Source organism: Ixodes scapularis, unplaced genomic scaffold (assembly GCF_016920785.2).
Source record: "Ixodes scapularis isolate PalLabHiFi unplaced genomic scaffold, ASM1692078v2 PGA_scaffold2__306_contigs__length_199485367, whole genome shotgun sequence".
Taxonomy (NCBI): domain Eukaryota; kingdom Metazoa; phylum Arthropoda; class Arachnida; order Ixodida; family Ixodidae; genus Ixodes; species Ixodes scapularis.
In genome coordinates, this window is record NW_024609857.1 from 77,864,759 (window position 1) to 77,877,746 (window position 12,988).

General features: G+C 44.1%; 1 protein-coding gene across 1 annotated transcript in view; it reads left to right on the forward strand.

Annotated features, from left to right (window-relative positions):
- Positions 1-8,330: 8,330 nt before the first annotated feature.
- Positions 8,331-12,988, forward strand: part of LOC115324180 (indolethylamine N-methyltransferase-like) — a 98,048-nt gene continuing 93,390 nt past the window's right edge. Inside the window, exon 1 of the mRNA XM_042291462.1 lies at positions 8,331-8,344. Within this exon, the coding sequence (XP_042147396.1) occupies positions 8,331-8,344 (14 nt within the window). The remainder of the gene's footprint in view (positions 8,345-12,988) is intronic.

The following is a 12,988-nucleotide window of genomic DNA, read 5'->3' on the forward strand; positions in this document are numbered from 1 at the left end:
AAGAACCGTCACCAAGCTTATTTTTTACTTGTGTTACTTTCTTTATTATATCGGGGAGGGAATCACTTCAAAAAGAGTCGGTAGGACCATCGAAGAGACAAGGCGGATAAACATAATTTATGTTAAATAAAATATATGATATTGCCACGCGCGACTGCGAGCAAGCGTGTCCGTGACCGGATTTCCCATTGCCGGCTTTCATTTAGTGCGGACGCCGGATCTCGGACTCCGCCGGAGCAGCTGCAGCGGCCCGGCCGGGCCGCGGTGACGGAAATGACTCAGCTTCAGTTGATTATACGTTTGTAGGCAACCTGAAATGATGTTTGGTTTGGCGCTATCTAGCGAGTGTAGCAAGAAACATGGGTATGTCTGAGAGATGTGATGATGTTTTGATGTTTTATGGCGCAAGGGCAACACGAGGGCCAAATAGTGCCAATGTCTGCAGAGAGTGCAAATGTCGGCCTTAATTTGGCAGGGTCACCGTTCTGGGCGAACACAAGAACGAGAGAGATTAAGGAGGCCTTCAAGATATCGTGTCATGGACATTGATGTGTTAGTGAACCTTCATTGGCGCTGTCAACAAAAGAGATATCTTTCCTGCGAGATAAAATGGGTCATTTATTGAACCGGTTAAAATGTGGATTACTTACACGCTTAACGCTTGGCGAGTGGGGTCCTTTGCTTGTGTGTAATCATTTTAAGATACTGCGTATGTTTTTTCTTTCTTTGTTTCCTTCATTAAAATTATTCAGTTGCGAGAACAGAATTTTCCTGTCGTGTATGTTTTTCCTAGTAGTGCGTGTTTTTCTCAGCTGTTTTCCCCATCATGTATAACGCCGACCAACTGGCCCAGTTCACCACCTTATAACAGTTTATAGCTAATATACTGCCCCATCCTGCCACTCGTCTTTTATAAGCATCACAGCGTGAGGCTTAAGAATCATTAGCAAAAATTAGGCTTCTCCCGTTAAATTTCCTTCCCTACTTTCGCATCTTGATTTTGATTAAATTTATTGTACTTTTTGCGATGCATAAGCACACGTATCATCTGTGCTTATAGAAATTACCTGTCTTACCTGAATAACTAACTCCCTTCGGAGTTGGGGTAAAATACTTAAATAAATATAAACGGGATATAGTTAAAAACCCTGCACGCGAATTGCAGTATTGGAGGAAAAAAAAGATGTTTCATAAAAGCATATATTCACGAATCCATAAGGCTCGTGCCTAGAAAGCTACTGTAAAACGAGTCTCAGATGGAGATTTTCGTGAGCGTTTTGAGGCATTCTTTGTACAAGTGTTTTAGTGTTCATCGTACAGACACGGGATGTTGACATGAGTAGGATAAATGACGTAAAGTATTTTAATGTAGAAGACGACATACAGGGTACGTCCCAAAAGTTCCCGCAATTTTTTTTTTATAAATAATTGATTCAATATTAGTTTACAATCTTTTCAAAACTTTTCAAAGTATTCTTCCCCTGCTTCGATGCACCGATGCCAACGTTTCACCCCATCACTAAAGGCGACCTGGAAGCCGTCAACGGGAACCCCCTTTACGGAGGTCGTCGCAGCTGCTTTTACCCTCTCCAGCGTCCCATGCCGAGTCTCTTTCAGTGTTCTTTTGATTCTTGGGAACAAAAAGAAGTCCGGTGGTGCCAGATCGGGGCTGTACGGCGGTTGGGATAGCGTTGCCACAACCATTCTGGCCAGCAACTCGAAGACAATGAACGCGGTGTGGCAGGACGCGTTGTCATGGTGCAAGATCCAATGGTCGCGAATTTCTTTTCAGGCTTTCAGGAATTTCTTTCGAACCCTGTTACGGAACCGTTTGAGCACTTCACAGTAAAACTCCTTGATAACTCTTTGTCCCTGTGGGACAAATACACTGTGAACACACCTTTTCTGTCAAGAAACACAATGAGCCTTGCCTTGATTCGCGATTTGCTCATCCTTGCTTTTTTCGGGAGAGAAGACTCCGTGGTGTGCCACTCGCTGCTCTGACGCTTTGATTCGGGATCGTACTAAAAAATCCACGTCTCGTCCCCTGTGATCGCTCTGTCCAAAAATTGTGGGTCCGGCTTGCAGCGTTCGTGCAATTCTTGGCACTTCAACAAACGCACCTCCTTCTTCTCACTCGTCAGGACCTTTGGCACCATTTTCGCGCAGACATTCCTCATTTGAAGACCCTCCGTTAAAATGCGATTAACGATTGTTTTGCGTAATCTACACTCCTCTGCGATCATCTGAACACTTAATCGACGGTCCTTGTCCAAAACGTGACGCACTTTTTGCACCCAGTCATCCGTTTGCGATGTCGACGGGCGTCCCGAGCAGTCGTCGTCGTTGACGGGCTCTCGACATTCCCGGAACCTCTTGAGCCACCTAAAAGTTTGGCTTTATTTCATCGCGTCGTCACTGTAGGCTTTCCGAAGCATTTCAAGCGTCTTCGCCCCCTTCTTGCCCAGTTTCACAAAAACTTGATTGCATAGGGCTGCTCCAAAAGCTGGTCCATTTTTTTTTCTCTCGATGAGGGTGCAGTAGATACCTCTGCGCGGAGCGTGACCTGCCTCAACAACGGACCGCAGGCTACTGAGACCGGTCTCGTTTGGAAGCTTAGATCCCCCACTAACTACTTCGCCGTAGGGAGTCTTCATGTGCGCTTTGCTATGGTGATGCCACTCTTTGTAACACCACTCGCCGACAAACCAGCAGCCATTTTGGTTTTCGGCGATAATCCGTGGGGCTTATAGCCCTCCCGGAAACGAGCATCTTATCTCACAAGTTTGGAGCAGCGTTGTGGAACCCTCGGAGAGAGGATTAGCATTTTCCCCCTCGGATGGCAAGCCCGATGGACACAAAGGCCACTTTCCGGCGCAATGGAAAACAATGAGAGGAACAAAATGGCGGTGGAAGAGGGTGTGGGAAAGGGAAACAGGCAGTTGGCATCACCCTATGCGAAGCGCACATGAAGGCACCCTACTCCGCCCTAAGCCCCGCCCCGCCAGGCGGCGTTGCCGACTACAAAAAATCATTCCGGGAAGTTTTGGGAACGACCCTGTAGAACCAATTTCCGGTGCTTAATGATTACGTTAGGGAAGGACAGAGAGAGATAGAGAGAGACAGACAGAGTAAGAAAGAGAAAGCTTGGAAAAGGAGTTATATTAACATGTACGCAGTGTTGATTTTAACGCGTTAAAAGTAACGGTGTTACCGGTAACGCGTTATTTTTACAGTAACCAAGTAACGTACTCGTTTCTTTTCAAAACAGCGACGGATAACGCACTTACGTTACTTATTTCTAATAACGGGTAACAGTTACGTTTCTCGTTCTTTTTTCTTCCTTCAATACATCGAGTTGTGAGTTTGCGCTTGTCTCTTCTCTCTTCCCTCTTCTCTGTACCTTTCTATTTGTGCGCAATTTTAACCATGTTCAATCATTACCAACTCGCCCAACTAACCACTTTACTACAGGCTATGTCGTCGTTCGTAGCGTCCCAGCTGGGGCCATGTCTCGGGAAGAATGTCTCTATTGGGGCGATTGATTAATTATAAAACATTGCACAGTTTGTGCAAACGATAACAAGCAATAGCTTCGCCATTTTCTGTTCGATGGGGCGAGATGTCACATGTTTTAGTTTCTAACACCTCGGTTCCCCAAAAGCGGGGCAGCTGCTCCACGATCACGAGGATTGCTGCCCTTCGTCGGGCAGCGGCATCGCTTTTGGAGAACCGACATGATGGAAAATAAAATATGTGACACCGCGCCCGTTCGAACACAAAATGTCGAAGCTTTCCTTTGTTACCGTAGGAGTCATAACGGAAGTGACGATTTCCTTATACTTTTTCTTGCTCAAACATCCCGATCATTTGCTAAATAGAGATGCGCGAAAAACAAAAACACCGAGAATAAGAAGTAACTTTTAGAAGCAATAGAAACTCCCGAAAGAGCGCGAGGACCACGTAATTAGGAGCCGTCACGTGACTGCTAATAGCCACTTTCCGCGTGCTCCCGCAGGCACCAAATACAAATTTGTTTCGCGCCGTAAATATAGCTCTACTTTTTTGCAATTTTTATGGCTTTTTTTTTTCATCCAGGTTGTTCACATTTTTTCCCCTTGCATGTGTCCTTAAAAAAAATGTTGCACCTCTAAAATTAGAAATTGTTTGTCCTAACTTGATCAGGCGGGTGAAACATGACGAAAAATAATATACTCAGTGTTAGATCATTTTCAAAGGCTCAAGTGGTGCTTCAAAGACTTTTCAAACATGTCGTTAATGCGTTGAATTTTAAAATGAAATCACTCCACCAAAAAGTAAGCAGTTGTACTCATATGCCATTCATCTATTGATCTACTTTTTTTCTCTCTGTTTATTGTACGCAAAACGCGGCAAGTTTTATGCTCTTTCAGAATAACTCCAATTGTCAGCAGTGCTCCTTGATTTGCATAGAACCATGTCAAAATTAATTTTGCGCAGTCAAAACATTCTTGAATATCAAATATTCAAATCGTTTTATTTAAATTCAGTCTACAAATACGTTCACGGGTATGTAAATACATACACAATACAAAACATTCCAAGGATTTGAAATACATATTTAAAAAAAAGGATATCTGAAGCACATGATGGGAAAAATAGCTCAGAAAACACAAACTACGAGGAAGAATGTACACGAACGTGCAATGCTATACTCAGAACTGAAGTTTTTTAATGAAGGAAACAGACAGAAAAGACATACATCCAGTATCTTAAAAGATTACATACAAACAAAGGACCACACTCGTAATCGTGAAGCGTGTCAGTAATCTACATATCAACTCGTTCCCAACGGGATACATTTTTCCCTCAGGAAGGATATCTCATTTGCAGGCAGCGCCAAGGATAGTTCACTGACACATGAATGCCCATAACAGGAAATGTGGAAGGGCCTCTATAATCTTTCTTGTTACCCTATCCTTGTGTTCGACCAGAACGGTGACCCTGCCAAAGTCAGGCCGACATTTGCACTCTCTGTAATGAATTTGCGAGTGCCCCCCAACCGTGGCTCCGAGAGAATACGACTGTTCTCGTAATCTATCATTCAAATATCTTCCTATTTGCCCCACGTAGCCCATGTTACATGACAAAGGGATCTTATAAATCACACACGAAACACAAGGGACAAAAGGTTTTCCATGCGCCTTGCTGCTCTTCGGATTCGAACGACTATCAGCACCCGCACCAACCGTGCAACATATCCGGCCTATTTTCCGGGACGCCGAAAAAACTACCGCTATTCCATGTCTTCCACCTACTGAACTAAGGCGCAAAGTACACGATTTTGCCAATTCACTGCAAAGAGTGCAAATGTCGGCCTGACTTTGGCAGAATCACCGTTCTGGCCGAACACAAGGACCAGCGAATTCAAGGACTACGGTTCTGGCCCAACACAAGGACGAGATAGATTAAAGAGGTCTTCCATATTTCGTGTCATGGACACTCATGCGAGTGTTGTACGGAACGGCGTTCCTAGAACGCGTTCCTTTTAGGAGGAACGAAGGAACGCCGCCGTTCCATTTTGCATTAGTGTAACTGGAACGGGGACTCGTTACATTTTACGGGAACGGAAGAAAGAACGGCGTTCCTTTTTCTTCGTCCAGTGGGGTCATTTTTATTTCATTTTTAAAAGGGGAAATCTAAAAGAAGTATTAAAACAATATCTTTACGAAGAACAGGATCTCGTTAAGATTTTTGTGATTTAAGGTTTATTTTCGTGGGATCCTCCCTCGGTAACAGTAGGGTGCAGGAGAACTAGTGAGCATTGATTCTCTTTTCAGTGCGCGAGACTGCGGCACAGAAATCAAAACATTTAGTCGAAGGAAAAGACAGAAAAAGGGACGTCTCAAACTCAGCTACTTTCTTTGCTTCCACGAATCCTCATACACTCAGAAATCTGAGGCCGACTGCAGTCATCACTGAACTTCTATAAAGAAACCTACAGTTAGACCAAAATATCAGGTTACAAGATATCAAACGCACCCTTGTACCCAAAGATTGGCCAGATGCAAAAGAATTAACCTTCATTCCCTCTCCTCTTTTGCCACCTTGAATCTGGACAACGAATACAACCTTCGCAAAGAGGGATTGGTGGTTCTCAAGACTGACCTTCAGACACCCCTACTCTCTTTTCCATTTTCCCGTTATGCGGACAGCAACATCGAGAAGAAAATGCTGTTAGGTTCGAACACGGGAGCTTGTTCGATTGAAATGTGGGACGTTGTTGTAAAACGCTCGTGCAATGTGGGGCAACAGTACATTTGGCTCGTCTGCATTGACCACCGCAAACATGAATTTGGAAAAACGCTGAGATTTCTAAATGTGAATATATCAACAAATGAAACCTTGCTTTCGCGTGTTTTCTTCTCCTGGTGTCCTTTCATCGCGGCATTCAAATTCGTATGTTGCTATTTGATAAGATAGATTAAAAAAAAATCTTGTTTTGACCTAAGTAAATGTGTTAATTTGCAAAATACAAATGTAAGTTGAATATGTAACGTATAAGTAACGATACATTCCATTTTTAAGCTGTAAAGGGACCGAGTTCCTTTTTCGCAGATGGAACTTGTAACGGGAACGCGTTCCAAAAAAATCAAGAGGAACAAGGAACGAGCTCCCGTTCCTCTTTTTGAGGAACGTATACAACACTGATTCATGCGTCAGTGAACTTTCATTGGCGCTGTCAGACAAAGACATATCTTTCCTGCGAGAAAAAATGGGTCACGTAGTGAAAGGGTTGAAATGTGGATTACTTACACGCTTCACGGTTGGCGAGTGTGGTCCTCTGTTTGTGTGCAATCTTTTAAGATATCTGAATGATTCTTTTTCTGCCTTTGTTTCCTTCATTAAAATTCTTCAGTTCCGAGTACAGATTTGTCTTGTCGTGATCTTTCTTGTAGTCCTTGTTTTCTGAGTTTTTTTTTCTTCATGTATACCGTCAACCTACTGGCCCAGTTCACCACCTTATCACAGTTTACATCTGAAATGCTGCCCGATCCTGCCACTTGTCTTTTATAAGCATCACAGCGTGAGGCTTCAGAACCATTAGTAAACCTCGGATTCTTCGGTTAAAGTTTTTTCAATACTTTTGCACCTCTATTTTGTTAAAATATATAGTACTTTTTGCTATGCCTAAGCACACGCATCATTTGTGCTTATACAAATTATCTGTTTTACTTGAATGGCCCTCTTAGCGGGTTGGGGTGAAATACATAAATACATATAAACATATAATTGGAAACCCTGCACGCGGGTTGCAGCCTTAGACAAAATTAAAAATTATGTTTCATAAAAGCATATCTTCATGAATCCATATGGCTTGTGTCTAGAAAAATACTGTAAAACGTGTCTCAGAGTGATATTTTCGTGAGAGTTTTGAGGTATTCTTTCTACATGTGTTTTAGAGTTCATCGTACAGACACGGGATGTTGACATGAGTAGTAGAAAAAACGTAAAGTATTTTATTATAAAAGAAGGGCATACAAACAATTTCCGGTGATCAATGATTACGTTAGAGAGAGAAAGAGAGACAGGCAGAGTTAGAAAGAGAAGACTTGCAAAACAAGATATACTAACGTGTGCGGAGTGTTGACTTTAACGCGTTACATTTTAAGGTAACCAAGTAACGTACTTGTTACTTTTCAGAACAGTGACGGGTAACGCACTTAGCCTACTTATTTCGAGTAACGGGTGACAGTAACATTACTCGCAACTTCCTCTTCCCTAGGCGTACAAATATCACACCTACATGTTTTTTCGCGCATTTAGGCGGCAAGCTATGTGAACGTTTGCATCCTTCTTGCCCTTTTTTTGTTACTTAGGTGAAACCATGAACATATCAAACGTAATTATATTCAGTTTCTGCATGAACGTTATGTATCCTGAAATATGGCGCTTATTCATACCTGTACTTTCATGTAAAACGTGTTAATTCATAATTCAAAAGTAAACAAAAAAAAATAACGTGCGTAACTTTTTACCGGTAACGGTAACGGTAAGGCGTTTCTTTTAATTTGAGGTAACGTTTGCCCGCAACCCGTTCCTTTTATTTGGAAGTAACGAGTAACGTATTTCGTTACTTTTTTTGGTAATGCCTACAACACCGCGTGTACGTCATAGCCACCTGTGGCAACGACGCTTTCAGGGCGCATCCTTTCTATCGGCAAAAAAAAAAAAAAAAACTTTTTTTGGCTTGGAAATGTTAACAACAGAAATAAAAGACGAACAATCACTCAAATAAATTTCATTCGTTTCAAGTAGACAGATGTTTCTGCACTGTACATTAACAGGATATGGCTGCTATAAGGTGAGCTGAAATCGGCTGAATGAAAGACTCGGCTCTCGATAGAGCAGCGAACCAACACCACGTAGCAGCCAGTGATAATTAAGATTTTTTGATCTTCTGAGTAAGTAAATTCTTTTTTTTTCCATAACATTGAATTGCATGCTGTGGGATGCTTACATTATATTGCGTGTAGTTGTTTCATGTATGACTTTTGTCCCACCTAAAATTAATTAAATTTAGCAGAGAAATTTGTCGAATCAGCCTTGGAAAATGCAATCTCAATTTATTGGTCTTTTTGTTTTATTGAGAGTTTCGTTCAAACTTGAGATATAAAGTGGTTGTTGCTGGAGAGCAGAACTTGAAGAAGTGTCAGCTTTTCACTGTGGTAAACGAGGAAGACCAGCGAAGCTTTACAATGATGGAAATGACGTATCTATAAATGTAAGGATTAAGGTGTGATCGGGTAATTGGTTATTTTACCGATTAAAAAATTAGACGTATATATATAACGATCCGGGGTTCTCATTTATTTCGTAACCACAGTAACCATGGCATTGCGATCGCTGTGGCACTCCGCCATAGGCTGTACGCTGACGGGGGACCCGTTCTTCGTGAAGACGAGGTCTATACACGTCCGACGCCTGGTGATTGGCACCGTAGGTTCGTTCACATATCCAAGCCCGAAACGTTTTAGCATAAACGAAGTGAACCACTTTCCGTCCTGGCGCGCAATGTCAACGTTAAAGTCCCCCGTCACTACGCAGACCTGTCGTCGCTGAGCATGACCCAGTCGAAGACGTCCACCATGAATGCTTCAATGTCTCTCTTGGGCGTCGCGGGGGGGGACGTACAGGACGGGGATCACCGGATCATCGCGCACCTTGACCGAAGGGCTGGAAAGTTTGCCGACATCTACGAGCGACGGCGGCAACCAGATTGGTTGTCTGGTTGTCGCCGTCGCTCATAGATGGCGGTAGCTGTCCAGAGTTTTGTGTAGTTCTGTCTTAAAATTTGGTACTGGACACGAAACTGGGGAAACTAGCCATTAATAGCTCCGCTGGAAGAAGAGAGATTTAAAAGGCTGTCTTTCAGCGACACCCCGGCTTCAGCTCTGAGGCTTTCATGAGACTCGTTGTCAAGATTAATATACAGAATAAAATTTGCGAAGCGGGCGGCGCATGGCCTTAGCACGATCGAAATATTGTACATTTTGACATCGATGAACACCAAATTGGCCAGAGAGCCATACAAAATGTGCCCACGAAATACTCGCTTGTTCAAATACACTTTACATTTTCTATTCAAGATCGAGTTACTAATCCAGACTTGTTTTTTTTTTATTATTCCCTAGGTTGAATCTCATTCGAATAAATCAAAATAATTGTATTGTACATGGTTCCAAAATCTTGCCCATAAAATATCTCAATATTGGGGCGAGGAAAACGTTAGTAAATCATAGTTCGAGTGATGAACACAACCAAACAGCACGCCAGAGAGGCTCTTAACTTGGCAAGGGTGTAGCAACCGCAAGGGCCTAACTTATGCCTAGTTAATTTATGCTCCACGCGCGCTTGTTACGGCCGAAGTACTTTGCCTAGCTATGGCCCTTCTTAGGCGATCTCTAGGCATGCCAAAGTTTGGTTTTTGGGTGACCCGCTAGAGGACAGCCAAAGCTAGTACCATTTTCGATCCGCAACTGTCAAAGCAAATTCTAATGTGGGCATTCGTGGGCGTGACGAAGTTTTGCTTTTCTCTTGTCAGCTACTGGAATGCCAAATAAGGGCCAAAAGTGATTAATAAAACCCAGAGGCATTCGGAAATTTGGCTTTCCTCTGGTGTGCCACAAGAGTGCTCTTTCATATGCTACGGAACAAAATAAATGAAATAACCTTTCGAAATACGATGGTCAATCTCAACATCCCCGTTCCCAAACAGTAGCATGGCGATAGTGTCGTACCAGTGCGGGCTGAAAATCGGTTCCAATATCGGCAACATGTCGAGTTTTGCCCAACGGCCCGATATATCCGGAAGGAATTTGGCGTACCGCCGTTTCGCCACCGGCCTACTATTGGCGCAATGTCGTACGAATACTCTACGGGTCAGACTTTCGCCCCGGTATCGGCGCGATAACGGGTACTCACGGATCCGCCCGGGTTTAGGCCAGAAGTCGCATATCTGCTCTGTATCGGCCGGACGTCGTGTAACTCTGCTACATCAATCAAGTCCGCGAACACACAATATTGAACATGATTGTAAACCTGAGACTGGGGCAGAAAAGAGAACACAACACAGTCCCAGGTTTACAATCATGTTCAACTTACACCAGCTCGCCTGCACTCTGACTATTTTTTACACAATATTGTTTTCGATCGCTCCCGGAAGTTTATTGAACCACTATGATTACGCACAGCGTCTCCTCACCACATTTAAAAAAGTGTTACTTCCCCGTAAAACGAAAGGCAAATTATTTATGAAAAATTTACACTGTTCATATGCCTAGCAAAAAAACTCATAAGTCAAGCAAGAAGTACCTTGGAAATTAAAAGGGAAGCAGGACCATTATCATAAGCATGCTTGCAGCGTACTTACTAATAAAACATCGATATCATGTAATCCGCGATAGATGCATATTCCGACTCGGACAACACTTAGCAACACCAACACAAAGTCGAGAAAGATGGTCGCGCACATTCAACGGAAGTCTCTCTGTAATTGAAGATAAGTTTTTATCTAAGCCCATTCAACAAACACAGCGCAACAACTCCGTGGACTCCGACGACGAAAGCGGCCATTAGCGAAAAGTTGGCATGGACGTATTCCGGCCGCTTAGGACGGAAAAGAACGGCCGCGTCAGCAAAGCACGGAAAGCGGCAGAACACCAAAGAGCACATTTCGGAAACCGGACCTACGTGGCCCCTTAACCATCACCATAACTTGGCAAACGGCGAAGACTACGGCCCCAGTGAGCCCATCTGCGCGTCAGAGCGAGTCACGCGACAAATGTTTGTCCCAGCGTTTGTGTCGAAAGATTCGTAAACGGAGAGAGGCTTCTTTTCTGATTCTGATTCGCCTGAAGCAGCCGTCACGATTGCACACAGCCACAGGAAAAAACGAAAGCAGGTGGCTAGTCTTAACAACAAGCGAGGTTGAAAGCAACGAAATCTTTAGCTGGGCTTGTTGGTTCATGACTGGAAATGAGCGCCAAAGAAACGGGACACGTGAAGAAGTGGACGACAAGACGAGGTTGAGAGGAAATAGAAAATGCAGCTTAGCCGCCCCTGTATTTTTGTATGTCTTTTTCGGGCGAAATGTAAGTAAAGACTATTTTGCTTAATCTTTTTTTTTTTTTGACGTCGGCTTTGTTTTGCGGTCATAGCCGATTCACAAACGACACTCAGCTGGCTCAAAAACACGGCGGCACCTGCGCTATGTCAGAATGGCGTCGGCGCGACCCATCCTTGAGTTCCTGTATAGGCTTCCTAGAGGCGCCAGAGTTGAGCGTTCATCCCCGTAGCGCCCTCTTTCTTGCACGGCATTTGGAGCCTGCTCCTCAGGTGACTGAATTGGGCGAATAGAGGCGCCGCGCGTTCGAGGCGCGCGGTTCGCTCAAAAGCAGGGAAACGTAAGCTGGGGCGCGTCCAACGTCGACTTTCCTGCACGGCTTTTGACTCTGCTCCTCACGTGATTGGATCTCGGTGAATAGCTGCTTGGCGGCACGTGGAAAACAGACGCGCAACTCTGTGTCCCGTTGGGCGGCTATACAGAAACTCTAATCAATCAATCAATCAATCAATCAATACTTTATTTTCTTTCTTAAGAAAGAGGGCAGCTGGGACACAAACCCACGCATGCGAAACTTCACAGACATCGTCTGTATCAAAATGGTATCGGCAAAATATTTCCAATTCGACGCCAATATCGAAGCTGGCTATATTAATGATGCATTGGTTGATATTGTCAAAAGCTTCAAATAAACATTTTTAAAAAGTCGGCGGCGCCTCCGCCGCCACCTCCGCCGCCACCGCCGCCGCCACCGCCGCCGCCATCGCTAGGATTTGACCCCAGTTCCCACGTGTATGATGCCAGCACGGTATTACAGAGCCACGGCCGCTTCTGCTTTTTGTTATCGATGGGCTTTGACAATGGTAAATCGCAATGCAAGACAATTACAAAGCTACTGTCGGTTTTGCAATGCGTGGCCTTGTAATGGCACGCGTTGAGGAGACCTGCGCACATCAGTCTCGCGCAGCACTCGCTCGGTGGCAGTATTTTCTGTAACGTCGAACCAGACTCAAGGAGCGCCCGTTACAGCTGTGTGATTCTCCAAACGGATATTGGTGTGTATACCTACGCGCAAGCCAGAAATCCGGGCAATCTGCTTTGGCAAAATCATCTTTGTATGGTCCTGCCGAGGCAAAACGGTCGACCCACCTAGCAAGAATCCCCCTCAAAAATATATTCGACGCAGAATTAAACTTACGTTTTATTTAATTTAGTCGAAGACTACCCGCGCCGTACCTAGACCTCATCGGTCATTCATCCCCAAACATATACAAGCCAGCGCCAACGTGACCCGCCCTCATTACCTTACTCTATCATTTGATAAAGAATCGACGCCCAAAGATGCCAAATGCTAACCGGACTGCCAGGCAATGAGGCCTAACT